Consider the following 20,057-nt stretch of genomic DNA (forward strand, 5'->3'; position numbering starts at 1 on the left):
GTTTAATGATAAGAGCAGTTATACTTTACTGTGCAGAGCCAGATTATCTGTTAGAGCAGATTAGGACCTATTCAATAAGTACTTGCAAGGTCAGGTCATGAATGCTCACTGTTTGCATTGAAAAAATCATGTATTATGATTTTGTGCTAGTTTATCTTGTGTATTTCATGTGATCATTCTTGTCTTGTGTCTAACTCTGTCCCAGTCAAAACCAACACACTAATACTCTATTCACTTTCCACAAATCTGTGATATTCAGTACTTTTCTCATATGCTTTTTGCTTCAGAGCTCAGCTGCTGCCCCAAGAGGCAGCTGCCCTGGAAGCTGAGTCTACCAGATGTAGCGACTGCTTTTGTCTGACTTCCCACCTGGGCTGGGGTGAGAGCATAAACACTGCACTGGAAAGGCTTTTGCAGGTAAGTACTGACATGTGCCCAGCCTCTGAATCACTTCTGAGTCAGTGGGACACTTAGACCATGGAAATTGTGCAGTCCAGACCTACTGGCTGGCTGGGGCATTCATCACCACCTGTGTTGGTCCTGTCCTCATTCCACTCAATTTCTGAGTTTTTGAAGAGAAAAATGGGTGTTAGTTGTGCTGTAATGACTGTGAGTTGATGCAGAAGTTTTAAAAGGGGATAGTGACATTCCCATGTATCACATGCTAAGGAAGAAAGAGTGACTGCTAGAAATTTTTTACCTGAGCCTCTGTTAGGTATTGGAAAATTGGTTTAATTTCATGCCGTGCTCTGCTGTGAGCTCAGGAGTGTCTTTCTCCTTGGTATCCTGGAGTACCTAAGGCCATGGTGAACCCTATCACAGCAAGGGAGGCAAGTGGCCTGGTAAGAGTATGAAAACACCCATTTGCTTAACCCAAGAGAAGACTAGATTAATTTGTCTAATAGTGTATCAAAACATGATACTGCAAGGACAGGCAAGCATCCAGACAGGAAATAGTATCATCTGGAATATGGTGTCGCCGGAAAAGCAAAGTTTTGCAAAGTGTATTACTATGATTGGTAATAGGTTTCTTTCAGCTAGATGTCCTTCTGCAAGAGGGGGTTATTGTTCCCTGGAGATTAACTGATTCTGCCTGGGGAGAAAAATTAGCAGAGAATGATAGGACAGGTGAAGTGACAGTTTGTTTGAACAAGCTTGGTGCCTGCACATGAAGGAAAGACTGTGTTTAACCTGTGAAATCAGTCATTGAGTGGTTTTAATGTGACAGGAACATTGATCTACATGGTATATGTGGTCTTTGTACAGACAGGCCACAGTTCCAGAGACAAAATAGGACCTGGGATAGGATTCTGGGCAGGACTTCATAGTGATTGCTTCATAATTATATCTCTTGAGGCAGAATGGATTTTAAATCCAACCCATAAGATGTCCCTGTTTCAGAACACCCAGAACCCAGTTGTGTGCCCATAAAATGGAAAAAGTCAGCTAAAGCACATACAGATTGAGACCCTTGGATACTCATGGAGGAGAAACAATAGTACTGCTCATCTGGGCTGGCTGTAGAGCTCTCTATAGACACTGAAGTTAATTTTTCTTGGTTTCAGCTGTAGCAAATAGCCTTACACATTAGAGGATGGTTGTGTGCTCTTCAGAAAAGCCATTAAAAAAACCCAGGAACAAGGTCACCACCCCCAGAAACAATGAAGGCATTTTCATATAATCTGGAAGATTTGATTGGATTTGCTGCAAAACTTTAAAATGCCCTTTCTTTCCTGACGTCATGAGGCGTCCATGGTGGTCCTTCAAAGAAAGTGTGAGGCAAACAGCTTAAGTCAGTAACAGCTTCAAACATTCATTTAATCCTCGTCTGCACTCAAGGTGTCAGACTTAAGAGCACTGAGTTACTAGCCTGAATACAGCTTTAATATCTCACAGGGGATGCAGATAAAAGGCATCAGCAGAAGTGTATCATTCCATTAGACTGGCCCTGTATCTCAGAGCTTATGCTATTCAGCTCTCAGGCAGCTGTTGTGGTTTGCCTGATCCAGTACTCCCTAGGCAAAGAACTTTTTTAGAGGAAAATGTTTCAGGTGAGGTATCAGCATCTGAAAGACACCAATGTGCAGCTATATCTTGCTGTCTTTAATATCTACTCAGGATGTAAGGTTACATTTATCAGAATGTATTTATTAGCAGTTTGTCAAAACATTTGGTATAGACCTACTTTGCCAGTGAAGTATTTAATGTCTAATAAACTCTGACATTTCCAACAGGTTGTGATTTCAAAAAACTCAGCGTTAAAAGCCTAGCAGTAAAAAAATGGGAGGCGGGATGGTTGCCTACTCCTTTGCTTAGAGTATGGGAAAAATGGTTTCAAAGCATTTGCATAAGCAATTATTACATGGCAAAGACAATAAAGTGTAGCCAAAGTACAAGCAGAAACACCTCCATGTTATATACAGGATTAAATGGTTTATTTGTGTGCCCCTCAATGCATAGAAGACACAGTAGGATAGAAATATAAAACTGATGAACAAGCTTATTTCAGACCAATGGGGAAGGTTCAAGAGCAAAGTATCATGGAAAGTGATGTGTTCATATTCTTAGAGAGAATAAGAAATAGTATTGAAATATGTTATTTCTTATTTTATGGATGCATCAGCCTATTAAAAATTTGCACAGCAAAATTAATGCCTTTTGCAGATGCACTTCAGTTTTAAGTAACAAGTAATAGCAAAACTAGAAAAACAACTGAATTAAGAAAATATGTTCAAAACATTTAGTGGTATGCTGGTCATGCAACTTTGTGCAAAGTAAGCAGTTATCTCCTGAGAGGGCAGAAATGGATAGCTGGAGTGAAAACCTCTTAAAATATTTCAGCTAAATTAATCCATTTCTTTCAGTGCAGAAGTGTTAAGTGGCATTTGACTCAATCTAAACCTCATAAATCTATCAATGTGCAGACACTACAAATGAAAACATTATTTTGTCTCATCTATTTGTTTGCTTTTGTTGTGAGAAAGCTGTAATTTTAAAAAGATTTAATTTGTAGTCTGTCTGATTGTGTAGCAGGCTATTGAATTTAAGTATCATTAGCTTAGAATTAGCCCTGTGGAACTGGTGAATACAGTCATTTATAGACAATTAGCTGCTTGCTGCTGTCTTTCAAATGCTGATCACCATGAAATCTAACCCCCATACCATGTCTGTGCAAGCAGTTCCTGCCATCCTCCCACTGCTGCCTATTCTCCTGGACCTCAGATTTCATAGCCCCATTTCAGCAGTAAGTGAAAATTTGACATTGATGCCAAACTTACAGCGATCTGGTGCCTGAATTACAACAATGCTGTGCAGTAAGTGCAAAGGGGCAGAAAGAATCCCAGTCACATCTCAGACTATCTGGAATTTAACAAGTATCAAGAGATTGTCTCTTCCCAATATATTTAGCAACAAAAACTTGCTAAACTATTATTAAACAGCCTTATTTGTTCTATTCTCATGGAATCTTGTCGGTATGGATTTGTCAGTGTTGAAACCATCTAAACTTGATCTATTTAAAATCCCTTCTGTGTCTGTATCTGGTTTATCATCTGCAATATCTGAACAGCTAGTGATGGTTTCTGCAGAACAAAATGCACCTCGGAGTCCACATGTCCTGCAATCTGCCTGTCTTCCAAGCAAGACTATTTAACAACATTGATGAAAAACAATTATATTCCACAATATAATTATTACCATACTTAAATTTCTCACAATAGTCAAGGAGAAAGCACACTCTAATGAAAGCAATGCAGAAAAATGAAAAGGAGTTACACAGCATGGAAAAAATTAATTGTTGATTGTTAGCAAGAAGTCTCAGTAGAACTGTCTTTTCTGAACTAGTTATGTGACCTCACATTGAGTACTGTGATCAGTTTCGGTTGCTGCAATATAAGAAAGTTGTTAAACTATTAGAGAGCATCCAAAGGTGGTGACCAGTGACAGGACCCAAGGGAATGGCCTGAAGTAATGTCAGATTTAAATCAAAGATTTCAATCAGATACTAGAAAAAGGTTCTTCACCCAGAGGGTGGTTGGGCACTGGAACAGCTCCCCAGGGCAGTGGTCACAGCACAGCCTGACAGAGTTCAAGAAGTGTTTGGACAATGCTCTCAGGCACATGGGGTGAGTCTTGGGGATGGTGCTCTGCAGGGACAGGAGCTGGACTCAGTGATCCTTGTGGGTCTCTTCTGTCTCATATTGTGTGATTCTATGATTGGTTTTCAATAGTTTCTAAGCCCTTCACTATGTTTAGGAGGCATACTATAAACTAAGCATCAGTTATAAAAATGGGAAAGAATCTCTGCTTCTTTTTTCTTTTCCTTCCTACCCTATCACCTTGCCTTAGCTATTCAACAGCACAATGCCTTCTTATCTATTAGGAAATCACATACTAAAAGAATAGGCAAAACTCTAGTTCAGCCTCATCACTCAAAGTAATGAAGTCTACTAACATGGGCTCCATTCATATTCCCTCCCTATCTTGTCACTTGCTATGCTCTAGATCAGAGCTCTTCCATGGAAAGGAGAAATGGTCTGAAATTTTCATTCCCTACACTACTTAAAATTAGACAAGGGCCCCAGTCCTAAAGACTGGTTAGGTGTAGGGGATAATCCTGAATAATATCAATGATTTTTGGAAAATTATTCTTCTGTTACATTACTGAGGGTTTACAGAAGCTCATCCTAAGATCTTGCATACAAGATTGCCAGTGCCAACCTTACACACAAGGTTGTCAGTGCAGGCCTTGTGATGTACCCCCATCCACGTCTTGCTAATGAAGAGGGCTGAAGTATACTGAACTAATGGGCTTTTCACTCTGAGTTTTATTTGTGAGTATGGTTTTTGGATGGAATCATCTCATTTCTGGGAATCAGACTGACCCCATAATACAAATCAGCCATCAAAAGACAAAAGCTTCTACTCAGTGCCAGGATTAAGACAACATCAAACCAGCAATTTCACCACTAGCTTGCAACCACTATCCAATCACTACCTAACCACTAATATAAAGTCTAACTTAAAAAAAAAAAAAATCTCATTTCAGAATATGAGTGAAGTTCATACTTCCAACAAAAAAAGAGTTGAATTCTTGTGTTGAAGAACAACTTTGTTAGATCTGTCTAGCTTGCTGATGTGTCTCTGACAGTGGCTACTAGTAGATATTTTGAGAAAGACAAGGGCATAATTAATTTTTCCCATGGTTATAAGTTTCACCAGTCTGAAGCTTTGGGACTTTCAGAATGGAGATCTTGCATTAATTCATCTACTAATTTTTACTAATTGCTTTTGAGCCTATTTATATTTCTGGCATCCGCAACATCCTGTAGCAATGAGTATTACAGTTTTATTATGTGTCACATGAAAAGATACTTCCTTTTGCTCTGAACCAGTTGCCTGGTAATTTCATTGTGTTCCACCTTGTCTTTATGCTATGGGAAGCAATAAATAGCTATTCCCTATTCACCCTCTCTATGTTTTTAACCATTTCTGTATGCTTCTCTCTAATTTCTTAATTTTTTTCTTTCATAACTATCTCAAATTTCCCTATTTTTCCCATAAATCTTAGTTTATTTTATTCCAGATCTCCAATTATACTTATTTTCTGATTTTACTGTGTCTCTTTGGGGTAGGATCACAGAACCTTGTTTCCATTTGATTCTTTACTGGTTTCATAATGGTTCTTGATATTCTATTTTTTGCTTTGATCATTTTTTAACATTGAAAATATGTTTTCAGAGAACTTTACATAAGATCTGTTTCCAGGATCACCTTCCTCATGGTCATTTGAAGTCTAGTATTTATAAGTTTAAGTTTGTAACTTTATGGTTTGTTCTCCTTTACAATGGTAGGTATGGATTTTCTTTCATGAATGATGAATTGTATTTGCCCCTCTATCACATATATATGGGAGCATATAAGACCATTCTGAAACTTGTTCTTGTCATTTCCAAATCTGATTCTTGTAATTTTGTTCCATTTGGAGATTTTTTTCCCTCATTTTTTATTTGCTAACCAAATAATTTAAGAATATGTTTAATATCATATGTCTAAACACAGATACCTGAGGGACTCTTCTGGCACTTTCCTTCTCTATGAAAAATCCACCATTTCTTTCCACTATTAGTTGATTGTTCTTTGACCAGTGACCATGAGAGGAATTTCCCTCTTCCTCTCTTGACACTGAACTTTTCCAAAAGAGCCTTTGTGACAGAATCTTTTGAAAAGCTTCTTGAAAAAATCTAAATTTGTTGAGGAGATTAAATACTGATTAATTGAGATAATTATTGTTTATGATAATAGAAATAATTTATAGTTCTAGACTGGGGGTAGAATTCAGCCATGCTTACACTTCTGGAAAGTCCTGAGTTGAAACCAGCCAGACTCTAATCTGTCATGGAGACAAGCTTAAGGAAGAAGCAGAAAGTTGGTTTTTTAGTATCTCTAAGCAATGTATTCAGCTGATTGCCTGTCCATGGCTCAGTGGGCTAAGCAATGCTGTAGGTGATCAACATAGGAGGATGAAAGATGGGAAATGTATTTTTGGAAATCATTATTCAGATAGAAAATGTCTAGAGATTTAGAGTAACTACCAATTTTGAGGACTTGGATAACGCTGTAACCAGAGACAAATGTCAGTATGTGCATCACTGCAACTGTCTTGATTACTATCAGAAGTTTCCTAAGATTGATCAGCTTCATAGAAAGCTACCCTAAAAAAGGGCTTTTCAAACTTATGGGAAACTAGTCTGATTGAGATTCTGATTAGCCTCTTCCCATTTTCTTGGGCACCAGATCTGCAGTTTCTGTATTTTATATTTTTGGCTTCACAAGATACTGTGTTTACCCAACAGAGAAACTTTTTTTCTGCTGTAGGCCTCCCTTGATCTCTTTTATTGCTCTTTACCTTATGGGGCAGACATACTGATGCACATTGATAAAAGTAGCCCATTTGGGATCATGGGATAACAGACAAGGAGAGATGATACAAAATGTGAATGTACATTAACTGGAGGAAATAGGTACCAGGTGTGTCTTGTCTTCACTGTGCAAAAACAGCATGCTCGATTCACACCAGGAAAAAAATTTTGGAGACCTGTAAGTACTCACATATATTGTTCTCTCAGAAAAGCATCCAGAATTCCAGAAGTTTTTGCAGTGGAATATTTTCTAACCCAGTTACATGCACAAGCATCTCAGCAGTCAGTCTGCAATAGTTTGAATCTAAAACTGAGCAACTTTTGCCCTTGTACTTGTTACTGATATTTTTGGAGTATACAAGCTGACTTTAGGGATACCTGGTTTCTTAAATATCATCTGACATCCATGACTGTGCTGGCCTGGACTCTATAGAGCTATGCTTTTGACCTCCTTATATTTATTTCTGGGACCAGTAAATCCAAAGATTTAAACTACACTTTATCCTCCTCCTGTCAAAAGTAACTATAATAGAGCCTAAGGTATTAAAGGGTCCAAAAGCCTTAATTTGCCTGGAATTTTCCTCCTGCTGTGAGAAGCAGTGCTGTAAGCTCCCTGCCCTTCAGTCAGGTACAGATGCTATGGATAGATGAGACCCACCTAGCTTGTGGAAGATTTGTGAGAATAGGGCCAACACATGTAGAAGCACAAGAACAAAAGTAAGTAAAGGTCCCTACAAAAATAGTCAGAATTTTTCCATTTCAGATTTAAGGGGGTTTATAATTATTAAATATTTTATTCATATTCTTTATAATAATTGTTATATTTTCAGTTATTGTAGGGCTGATGCTACACTATGTCTAAAAGACGTGCAAATCCCAGGAAAGGATAATTTCTGTCTGCTCTGCTGCAGTCTGCTTTCAGCCCACTGTGGACAGTGGTATGAACAACAAATTACTCTGCTCATTCCTTTTCTGGAAATAAAGCTTTTGGAGAATAAAGACCATTTCACTGGGCTGTGAAGACTGAAGACAATAGAGATCTTGATACCACAGAGTGATAATTAGATTGCGCACTGGAAGAAGAGTGACCTGAATTTTGAAGTTCTTCTGTGATGAATGTTGATATTAGAGCATCTTAGGTAATATATATAAAACACCACTGGAAAAGTGTCAGTGCTTAGAGCTCTGGTTGCTCTCTTGTTTGCCCAAGGAGTGTTTATGCCTACTTTGTCATATTCCTTCATGCATTTGTGTTTTGTGGCCAAATCACTATGTTCTTCTGTGTACAATGACAACTAGAGCAAGAATGATGGCAAGTACCCTTTTTATCAAGTTAGTCCATTGTTGGGCACTCAAGGTACAATCCAAAATTATTTGGGCTTAAATTTCCTCAAGTAGTGGGGAGTGCTGAGGTTGCACCTCCACCTTGCTAAAAGAAATGTGGCATCAAATTGATGTTCATGTATAAAATTTAAAGGATAGATTTGCGTCCTTAGTTTTCATTTGTTTTGAATATAAGCTACACTGCCTAATTTTTTTAAATATGGCTTTAAAAACAAGCCATCCATGGGTAAGTCTTAGCTTTTGATCTCTGGGGATAGATGAACTTAATTATGGTTTAAGAAAGGCATCAAATCTCAAAAAAAGAGACCAGACTGCCTTTTATTTTTAAAAAAAAGTAGTTCCTTTTGGCTGCCTTTAGAAAATTTCTTTTTAGCATACATTGGGATTGGGGGTGATTTCATTTTCTCTTGTTCTACCTTTTTCTATAGGCTATTTCCAAATTAAGGGTATCTAGCAGACCAGATATTTACTCCAGTGATCAGATACTTAGGCAGGACACTTACATTTATCTTCTGTAAATGTTAAAGGTTTGTGACTAATATAAATGTCCTCCCCCAGATTTGCAGATCTGTAGAATTTGAGAGTGTCTCCGAGATATCTGTGTTCCCAATTCATCTCAGAAGAGCAGAGTATCTCCTGTAAAACTCACATTCCTTGGCTGCTTCTCTTCAGAAATAGCAGACCTGTATACATTTTCTATTATTGCAAGACACTGCCTTAGCCAGTCAGCAGTGGGGACATTGAGTAATGCCAGGTCAGATCCTAAAGCAATCAAGAAAATATTTTTGTTTTAAATGCAGTGCCAGGAATTCTTATTACTAGAATTTTTTGGACGGAAAAGAAAAAAAAAAAACAATAATCATGCAAGTTGAATTTTATACTGAGCAGAAACAGTGTTCCAGAAATATCACTGAAAATAAACATCCAAAGGGGCTTTCTGACAAGCAGGTATGATTCTCAACTAAAGAATTAAACCAAAATGATGCAGGTTCATTTTGCTGCCTTTTGTTAACATACAATTTCATTTCCTTTGTCTTTTTTTTTTTCTGTTTTCCCCACAACTTACTGTATTTAATATACTGTATTTATTATAGTGCCTTCTGCTATGTTTAAAGAACTTCTGCTGAGGCAAAAAATGGCTTTCTATTTTATACTTGCACAGCACCAGCAGCATAGACCTTAACTGAAACATCTATAAGGGATAGATAATAATAGTTTAATACATGGCAAGATAAGAAATTACATCCAGTGTTAATAGATAAGTACTAAGATATAGAATAGTCATTTAGAAGGTTTTCAAGATAGATGAAACGTAATATCAGATAAAACTTTCTACTGTCAAACTTGTAAGATGTTTCTGATAACACTGATACTGGTATAGCCCTGGGACTGATTTTTTTTTTACTTGTAGGAAAACTGCAATAAAAAAAGACTTGTAATAAGTGTTGCTGCTGCTTCATGGTGAGACATGTCAGGGCCCTGAGAGCATGAAATGTCTTTAATGGCTCCGATGAGCCTTCCCTGGGATGCTCAGTCTTTCCCACAGGGACCCCTGCCCTTTATTTCTGCTGAACCTGAGCTGTGGAGCAGGTGTTCCTGACTCCTGGATGGACCTCAGACCTCTCCTGTAGGGGGCTGGTGTCCTGGATGGACCCTGATGCTCCTGGCTGAGAACTCTGGGTGCCCCCTGGGCCTGGTACATCTTCTGCTGTGGCTGTTGAGGTCCCTGCTCCCACAGGGCTGTGTCCTACTCATGGGGTGCTCCCTGTGCTGGGGCCACCACGGGCTCCCAGCTGACCTCTCTGCACTGCCTGTGTCTCAATGCATCTGACTACAGGTTTCAGGTCTCTTTCTAGCTGGAATTGGTAATTTCAAGGGGAAATTTTTGCCAGAATTGAAAAAGAAAAAAAATAATAAAAAGCAACCCTGCAGAGATTATAGTCTTTTCATAGTTAAAAAGAAAAAAAAAAACCAAGAGTGGGTATGTTTCATTCACAGAATGCTTAAATGCCGCTTTTTATTGACTAATTCTTTGCTTTGCATAATCTAATACTGTCATGTTGAAACATTAGATTAAAAAAAAAGATATTTCCACCTGAAAGGAAAAAAGTAATAAAAATGTGCGATAAAATGAGCCAAGAAGTGTTCTGTAGAGTTCGGTGTGTGCTGTCCAGGGATGTGGCTATGGCAGAAGCATTTATAAAAGCAGTTCAGTATTCAGGTCTGGATGATGAGGAAAGCTGCTCTAAAGTAATCTCTTTGACCACTAGAAATAGTGGTGTTTCTTCAGCACTGTTTTGCTTTTCTCTAATCCGTCTCTGCGTCAGTAACTCTGTCTGCTTTGTTCTGCCATGAGCCCTGGAGTGCACCATGCCTGATGGGGTCATGTGTATGCAGGTGATTTAGAAAGCTATACCCCAACTTTGTACCACTATTTAATTCCTGTCACAGCCCATGAATATGACCATATGTGGTCCCATTTGCTTTAATAAACCAAGAAAAAAATATTTAGAAAACTTTCAGGTATGGGAGATGATTGTTTAGCCAAAAAAAAAGTTTTCTTTACTGACCTCAGAAAGGTACTCAAAACACATTCCAATACAAATCTTTTGCCTGCAGAAAGCTGTGACTCTTTGGATGAGGAACTTAAATGACACAAAAGGCATCAATCAGGGCATGCGAAAATGTCACTTCTGAACCTGTGTCAGCTGAAGCCATTAATGGCACCAGATGTGCTATTTAGTTCTCTGTGACTTGGCTGCCAAAACACTTGTGCATTCAATTTCTAATCTACTTTCAGGCAAGACTGACAAAACAGTCCATGACAGAGGTGATACCAGCCCAAACACCTTTGCCTGAAGTCAGCTGTGGATTGCTCACAGGTTTCACCAGCAGCCTCCTACAGACTGACTGACAGACGACCAGCCTGGGACTGACGATGTTTCCAACCATCTAACAAAAGATCACTATTGTCTAATTTGTTAAATTTGGAATGCTACCTTTTCAATGTCATGTACTTTGTGACCTAAACTACAATGGGTATGTTTGAGATGTGGTGTAACATAGTGGAATACAAATGTAATTTCCTGTGATCTCTAGCAAATTAGGTGGTAATGAGTATTCAGATTGTCACTAAGAGCAGTTCTGAATTTACAGCTTAACAGATGTGTCAAGCAGAAAAATGGGCTACATCAAAGTAGAATATTAAACAATGCTTATCTTGCAATTTGATTTAAGTAAATTTTATCTGCCAGTTGCTCATCCTCCAGATTTCTCAGTATCACATTTCTTGTGAAATGTATGAACCTGACTCCTAATTTAAGATGGCTAGGAGGGGAATGAACATTTTACCTCATTTTTCCTTATGTGTATATAAATACTTGATATGTATAAATACATATCAGATGCTTTTACATACAAAACTAGAACACTTGCTTGTCTTTATTGTGCTCCTCATGTGTTTCTAAAGAATAAAATATCAGGATAGATATAAAATGAAGAATTGTTTCACCAATGAAAATTTAATCTGATTTATCACCTGCAGAAGGATTTGGATAGACTGTGACTGTGTTGTTGTACCAAGATGAACAGGATGAGGTGCAATAAGACCAAGTACTGGGTCTAGCACTTATGTCAAAACAACCCCAGACAGCACTACAGGCTGGGGACAAAGCAGCTGGAAATCTGCCCAGCAGAAAAGCCCTGGGGTGCTGGTAAACTGCAGCTGAACATGAGCCAGTGTGTGCCCAGGTGGCCAAAAAGGCCAATGGCATCCTGGCCTGTATCAGTAACAGAGTGGCCAGCAGGTCCAGAGAAGAGACTGTCCTCTGTTCTTGGCACCAGCATTGGTGAGGTCACACCTCAAGTGCTGTGTCCAGTTCACTGGAAGAAAGACAGGGAGGGTTGGAGCAAGTCCAGAAAAAAGCAAAGGAGCACAAGTTCTGTGAGAAGCATCTGAAGGAGCTGGGTTGTGTATCCTGGAGGAGAGGAGGCTCAGGGGAGACCTTTCTGTTCTCTGCAACTGCCTGAAAGGAGGTTATAGCCAGGTGGGGGTCAGCCTCTTCTCCCAGGCAGCCAGCAACAGCACAAGAGAAAAGGGACCCAAGTTCTGCCAGGGGAATTCAGGTTGGCCATCAGGAAGAATTTCTTCATTGAGAGTTGGCTTAGGTTACAGTGTAAGATGTACCCAAAGGTAAGTATTCTATCACCATCTTCATAAGCTGTTAAAACCAGGTGGGGCATTGTTCCCTATCTCCTTCTTAACTCATCCCTGAGAATTCTGGGGGATATCTTCTATTAAAGGGCCAGCTGTTAAAGCCAGGTGGAGCAGTGTTCTTTATCTCTTCCATGACTGATCCTCCCTCCAGAGAGATATCTTCTCCGTGTTAATGGGCCATTGAGTCTCACTGCATGGCTGATAAAAATTACATCATCCCACTGTGAGATGTTCTGCCCAGGGGGAGGAGCCAAGCATTCCTACCTGGATATAATCCGAGACTTAGAACACCACAGCAGCCTTATCCACTGAATTCCCAGAGCACAAGAGCTTCATAACCACCACTGGACCTTTAGAGGAAGATCAAACCCTTCTACAGGATCACTGTTTCTACAGAACCACATCTGGAACCACTCCAGGAGGACTACAGCCACCATTTAATCAGACTGCTACCAACACTCTGACCAACAGGGTGTCAGGTTTCTATATTATTGCCTTTATTTTAATTGCATATACTCTGTCAGTGTTTCTATATTATTGCATTTATTTTAATTTTCCTATTAAATTGTATTTCTGACTTGGGATCTCTCACTGGTTTGCTTTCAAACTAGTACAAGGTTGACCACAAATGTTAAAACAGGCTGCCCAGGGAGGTGGACACCATCCCATGGGGTGTTCAAGAAATACCTGGGCAAGGCACTTAGTGCTATGGTTGAGTTGAAAAGATGGTGTTTGCTCAAAGGTCATACTTGATGATCTTGGTCTTTACCAACTTTATCGATTCTATAGTTTTAAGATTCAATGATTTCTTAAAAATTCTTCCTTTTAGTCAGATAGAACTCCTACAAGATGACAGTCACCTTCCTGCCAAGGTCAGCAACCTACACAAATAAAGCCTCAAAAAACGAGCTACAAAATTCTAATCAATCAACAGAGGCGACAAATTTTTTCCAAGTTTTTTTCCCTTGTAGTCTAATTGAGAATTGATTGGTGATTTAGGCTATTTTACAGGGGACAGAAAAGACCTCTCTTGATTTGTTGCCACATCATACTGTTGCTAAATATCTTAGATGGGAGGTTGTTACTTTGCCACTGCAGCGGACCCATCACTGAGGAGTCAAGCTCTGGCAGTTTTACGTCCTGCTTGTTATGTGAGCTAGAGTTGCTTTATACCTCTGAAGAAAAGTTAGAGTTTTCCTAAGATCTAAAAACTGTTTTCAGCAGGATGGACACTAGGCACAGCTTGCTCGTCTACACTACACTTTTTTTAGAGGCTTTGTCATGGACTCATAGCAGGTAGGAACATTACCTTGGAATTTCCCAGCCCTGAGTCACAATTGAAGAAATACTTGCCATTGTTCAGCAGCTAGGGAATTAGAGCACTTGCCCAAGAAATGCAAGACCTTGGCCATCACCTTTGTTCTGGGAGATGATGAACCCACATCTTCCTTGTCTCAGAGTTTGGGGAAGCACCAGGCTGGCAGATAATCAACAGTGCAGATGAAGCTGGATCTCTATGCCAAAAAGTCTGCAAAAAATTAATGGACCCAGGACGACAAAAACTCATGGAAAATGAGGAAGTGTGTATTCCCAATACTGTTTGTGTTTTTTATCTCATTGTAGAACTCAGATCAGGAACAGGGAAAGCACTGCTGCAGATGTGTGGGCCCTTGTGTTTGCCCTTCCAGGCTACTGCACTCTGTAAGGCACCAAATGTGGACAAACTTGGTACGCACAAGGCCTGAGGGTCTTGTTTGTGTCCAGCAGCTGTAATATTTCTTGCCGGTGAGGGAATCTAAGTAGCATGAGAAGTCACTTCTGGTCCAGGCACATTCAGCCCCAAAATCCAGATTATAGGTGGGTGGGATCAGTTTTGGCCACCCTGACTCTGGTGTGCTTGAATTTGTCTGTGAACTGTTGCATTTCACAAACTATGTGACATAGTGCTGGGCTTCATTGAACCCCATGGGGAAAATGTTGCACAAGCAGATGTTAATAAAGTTTATTACATACACTGGTCTATTAAATTGAAGGACATTAGGTAGTGAAACAAATTATTAAGAAAAACAGAAAATCCCCGGCATTTTCTTGGGGAAAAATCTAATTTGTTCTCAGCCACAAGCTCAGTACAAATGAAATAGGATCCATTTAACACAGTTTAAAATGTAAAAGCACACACTTGATCACATTGAATGAACTGTATGTTCCAACACTGTGTTCAAAAATAAATATTGCAGAGATGTACGAGAAATACACAAACTAGCTTTTCCCCTGTGGGAATATTCAGCACCTTTTTGTGTAAAGAACTAGTTTTATCACCTCAAAAAATTCTTCTAAAGCTAGTCACAGTTGTACTGATGTTGTGTTTGTCCTCATTAGCAAGCTGAGGTGATCCTCCTTAGCATTCAGAACCAACTCCAGTACTTCTTGTGAATACGTAATAATGAAGAGAAGATGTGAGAAAGAAGCTTTCCATGCCTTAAGAGATAGTTTAGATTTGAAGAGATTAATAGCTGTCACTGGGGAATCTGAACCAAGAATCAGTCTTCAAAGCCTTCCTAGGTGATAACAGCACAAAGAAGTCAAAGCCAGATTACAATAAAAATAAAACAATCTTGGAATCCACAATTATATATTTGTTTATTATTTTTCAGATTTGAGTTTTTTGTTTGTCAGAAATAAATGAGCTTTGTGCAACCGCATGCGGTGAGGTAATTCTGCCTATACGGTGATTTTTTTTAATCCTCTCTAATAACTGGAAAGTTCTGTCTGATTTCTACTACTCTTGCAAAGTGGTAAACATTTCAAAAATAATTAAGCCCCAAGATTTATGTAAATAAATTAACAGTTAGAGGAGACAAAGTCTGTTAATTAAAGTCTGCAACAGGGATGTATACTCTATTAAAATGTGCATGAAAAGGGAGCCTGAATCCTGGAATGAAAAACTTTGTTTGGGCAGCACAGTTTGTGAAAAGCAGTGTTTCCTGTGCCTTGTCTGGCCAAAGCCAAACAAGTTCAAGGCACAGATTTATAAGGAAAACAGGCTTTTTCAGCTTCAATGTTCAGCAATATAATTTTTTTACTCAGTAAATAATTTATTCCTGATGTGACTCTGCTTTTGACTGGGTTGGGGAGAAGAAATTCAGTAACACTATGAGAAAGGCCAAGGCATTTCTGAGCCAGTCTAAAGCAGAAAGTCTGGGCAGTCATGTGAAAATAAATTTATCATGCAATTTATAGTCCAGCAACTAAATCAAATAGGTTTTGATAATATGCATCCATTATAGTGTGTCTTGTTCCAGTCTCTCTTTGGGTCGTTTTTAGATGGCTGTTATCTTAACATAAAATATATGAATCCTGATTATTTAGTCTAAAACTTTTCGCTCTCCACGATGCCTCATTTACAATGAAAGACCCCATTGCTCAGGCTTCAACTTCTTAGCAACTCTGATTGAGGAAAAGCCTTTTCCTGATTGCTAAATCAGAATCTCTGCTAACTGTGAAAGTATGTGTGAGAGTGCAAGGAGACTGCATAGGTGTGCGTATAAATTTAGGCTTCATGAAGCAAAATCTATTAAACTATGGAGCTACTTACAAGTGCTTTTGTCCAAGGACATCATTCAGTGAAGCTGAACCACAAGATTGATCAAAGTGTAGTTTATGACTGTGTCAGCATTGCAAATGTGCAATTGAACCCGGAATTTTTTTTCTACTTTCTCTGTTTTTTCTACGATGCATAGTAAATAAAATTCCTAAATGTTTCCAGCAAGCAAATGGTATCCTCAGTAGCTACCATTTAAGCTTGAGAATTTTTGCAGTGGGATTTCCTAAAAGGCTTCATAGAAAAAAAGGTTCATTGTTTGAAGCCAAATTCAACTTTTTTGTTAAGACTGATCAAAATAGTTTATACAGATTTTCATAAGCTTTTTGCTCACAGTGTGTATTATTTGGCTTAGTGATCACAGCTGAAAAGCATGATTTTAATAAAGAAGTTGAATAAGCAGATTAAAGCAAGTCACAGGGCCTGCCTCATTCCAATAGTAAACAAAGTAAACTACTTTAATTAAGGCAAGATAGGTAATATATATAGCATGTGTTATCATTGTTTGGTTTGCTTATTCCTTTATAGTAATATTTTAAATAGTCAGCATATCACAGAAAAGAAAGATTATTTTTTATTAAGCAGCTGATCTTCTTGATATGTTTTTTACAATTTCTTCTGATGAAGTAAGACAAGCTGTTGCTGTAAACTCTAATTCTAATCAACATCCCTTAAACACCCAGGAATCAATAATTTGTAGACAAGACCCTATCAGGAATGACTGAGCTAATCACTTTGAGTACACCACTTGTGCAAGGACAAATCCATGCTCCTGTAAATGCCTATGCTAACAGCAGATTGATTTTATTGACTCAAGTATTTAGCATTAAGGGAAAGAAGTGACAGGAAAGAGACTGGTAATACCAGTATTGCGGGTGATGTGTGCAATGAGGCACATAAGCACAGGGTTGAACGGGTTCCCAGGCTTGGAGCTGGGAGGGAATTTTGCTCAGGGTGTAGTGGCCACAGACTGAAAAGGATTTTGGAGGTTTTCTGGCTTTGCTGAAATCGTGCACATGTTTTTACACAATCACATCCCTGCAAGAGCTGAAAGGAAGGTGCTTGGTGACCTCGGCTGCTCTTTGTCCTGCTGCTGTGGCCGCCAGGATGCTGCTCTTTCTGAGCCGCCTTTGCTGATTGGAAACCAGCATGTGAAAGATGGGAGACCATTAGTTGTGGGCACATGATTACTGGCAACTTTGATATTAATCAGCCAGCAATCATACCTTCCAACCAAACACCAATGCCAGACTGCTGGGGAAGGGTCAGTCTCACTGGGTAATTTCTATGCAAAGGAATTCTACTAATTTTCTTGTAGCATTTAAGCTTCAGGGTATTTCTCTAATGAAGGATTTAAAAACATGTGACCCTTGGCCAGAGATCTGGTTCTGTCACTAATGCTGCAGCTCACAATGTTTGAAAGTGAGTGACCATGCCCCATCGCTGGAAGTGTTCAAAGCCAGGCTGGATGGAGTTTTGAGTAACCTGGTCCAGTGGAAGTTGCCCATGCCCACGGCAGGGGACATGGAACTACATGACCCTTGGGGTCTCTTCTTGTGCAAACTATTCTGTAATTCCATGATTTTATGACCTAGAGTTCTCAGAGTCTTCAGGTAGTGCCAACACCAGGTCCCAGTAAAGTTCTATTAAATTGAATCTCGTCATTACAACAACATTTATGCAGAGACAGTGTTGCATTGTAACACATTAATTATTATTTATTTTTTTAAAGTGTTTTTCCAGATGAATGACTAATCTCAGAAGCCCGAGGGCCGCCGGGGATGCAGGTATCCATGGTTACCTTCGTCGCCTAGCGACACCTCCTTACGCTGCTGAGCGAGCCCTGCTCTGCCGCTGCCGCTCGCTCGGTGCAGCCCCATCCAGCTGCCAGCCCGGGCCAGCTCCCCGGACATTGGAGAAGTTGCTCTGCACTCCAGGTTAGAATTAGAGTTGGTGGTTTCATATGAAAAAAAGAAAGAGGGAGGGGACCGATGAAAGACTCAGGTCTCTCTAACAGCAATAAAAATCCAGTTGTGGCTCCAGGCAGGATCTGAGTCACTGTGTTGATGTAAATCCTCAGTTGTGCTGTAAGACACAACTTTGCACAAAAGTTCATTTAGGGCAGGATTTAAGGGTATTGATTCATTTCTCAGCCAGACATAGATCAAGTACTAATAAACTAGGGTTTGGCTCCTTTACTGGGTGAAATGAAGCATAGCTTCATTAAAAAAAAAAAAAAAAAAAAAAAAAAAGTCATTTCAGAAACAGAAGATGCATTTATCTTATAAATGAGATATTCAAAAATACACCTATGAAAAGGCTATGAGTCAGATTTTCCTAATTATGTCAATTTAAATGGAGTTAATTGCAAATTTAGAACAATAAATTTTACTGGACCTAGTTATGAAGGTCTTCTCAAATGCTGCTGGTTTATGCATGCCATGACTCACCAGCATCCAGTCATGGTATACAGAGGTCTGCCGTTGATGTCACAGCCTTGGGCTCTGCTTTTTCAGAGCATTTTCTCAGAACAATGACTTGCAAGTACTTTTCACCTGAGTACTCAGGATGGTATTTGTGGTCTAGCTGAATTGCTTACACAAACAAGAGAACAAATTGCTTATGTAAGTCAGACACTTCTGGTGCAGTCTTGTCTGTAAATAGGGATGCCCTTGTCTTCCTCCTCAGCCTCCCCTGCTGCAGCACTCAACTGCCTTGCTGTAGAAACTTACCAAAGAATATCTTTTCTGAGCTTACAGTCCTGAGTTTGCCCTTCCAAGCACTGTTCTGCTGAACAAGAGCTCCTTAGGAGGTTGCTGCCTGAACTATTGATCTGTTTTTGGCCTCTGGTACATTCAGGGGTGCAGTCTAATGAATGTGCTTTTGCAGTAAATCCTTGAAAGCACTATTGTTTTCTGACTAATTCTTGCTCATGACTTCCTTGAGGTTAGTGCCATGGGAGGTGTCTCTTACTCTAAATCTTCCAGAGTAATAAACTCAGTCATCTGTAGTGCTAGATGATTAACCTTGTCCCTGGTTTGGGCTGGACTCCTCCCAGCAGTTCTTGGGCACTACTTGGGAGTTAGTACAGAAGGGACACTATTCCCTCCAGGCAGTTGGAAAGCAATCTACAGTGCTTTGGAGACAAAGAGTGGTCACTAGTGCTGACATTCTGGATATTTTGGTCTAGCCAGTTTCAGTATAAAAAATTCTGGGCATGTTTAATCTTCTGTAAAGTAGTGCAGGGCTTTAGCTGGTTTATTACTGTTTACTTGCCACCTCTTGAGCAGGTTCAGCCTGATCACATTTGCAGAGATATAAATAAGTACAGGATTCTCATTGTGCTACATTTACTGAGATGCACTCAGAAAAACAGAAACCTGCAAGAAATGCATTTCGAGTGCAGATGGTAGTGATTAGGAGGCAGGTGTTTTTCCACCAATGTCTGTCATGGGGAATAAGAAAGTTTCAGCATGTTTTCCCATTTTTATGGAGATTCTAGGCTAGAAGGTACCACGTGGATTCAATGAATGATGTTCATCTGTGTTTATCTGTCAATTCTTGTGTTGTAATTGGATTGTTAGCAGTAGGGGGCTTGTGAAGCACATAGCAATTAGAGTTATAATTGAAGACTCCTAATAAGATCTATGGTTTATTGGGTAAGGATAGAAATGGCCTTAGCAAAGCAAGGGAGTGATGTTGCCAAGTATGATGCTGCTGTCCTTTTACAGTTAGAAAAGAAGGGACTTTTTGCTCACTTGGAATGTTCTCCAGAATCTTTGTAGTAAGGGCATTTCTCCTTTATTTCTATGCCTTTTTTAGAGTGTATTGAAATTTTTATTGGTATTCTTTTTATTTCGCATTCTAATTACAACTCAGGACTAAGATCAAATTACATCCTTCCTTTCTTTTAGTCTGTATATCCTATCTCTTATACTTATCATTAAAGTTGAACCTTTCCTTATAAAGAAAGCTA

At 39.3% G+C, this 20,057-nt stretch overlaps 1 protein-coding gene across 1 annotated transcript in view; it reads left to right on the forward strand.

Annotated features, from left to right (window-relative positions):
* The first annotated feature begins 3,130 nt into the window (after positions 1-3,130).
* The window catches only part of LGSN (lengsin, lens protein with glutamine synthetase domain), a 60,861-nt gene continuing 43,934 nt past the window's right edge, over positions 3,131-20,057 (forward strand). The window contains exon 1 of the mRNA XM_059843394.1: positions 3,131-3,244. Coding sequence (XP_059699377.1) covers positions 3,131-3,244 — 114 coding nt within the window. The remainder of the gene's footprint in view (positions 3,245-20,057) is intronic.

This window comes from Haemorhous mexicanus, chromosome 3 (genome assembly GCF_027477595.1).
Source record: "Haemorhous mexicanus isolate bHaeMex1 chromosome 3, bHaeMex1.pri, whole genome shotgun sequence".
NCBI classification, from domain to species: domain Eukaryota; kingdom Metazoa; phylum Chordata; class Aves; order Passeriformes; family Fringillidae; genus Haemorhous; species Haemorhous mexicanus.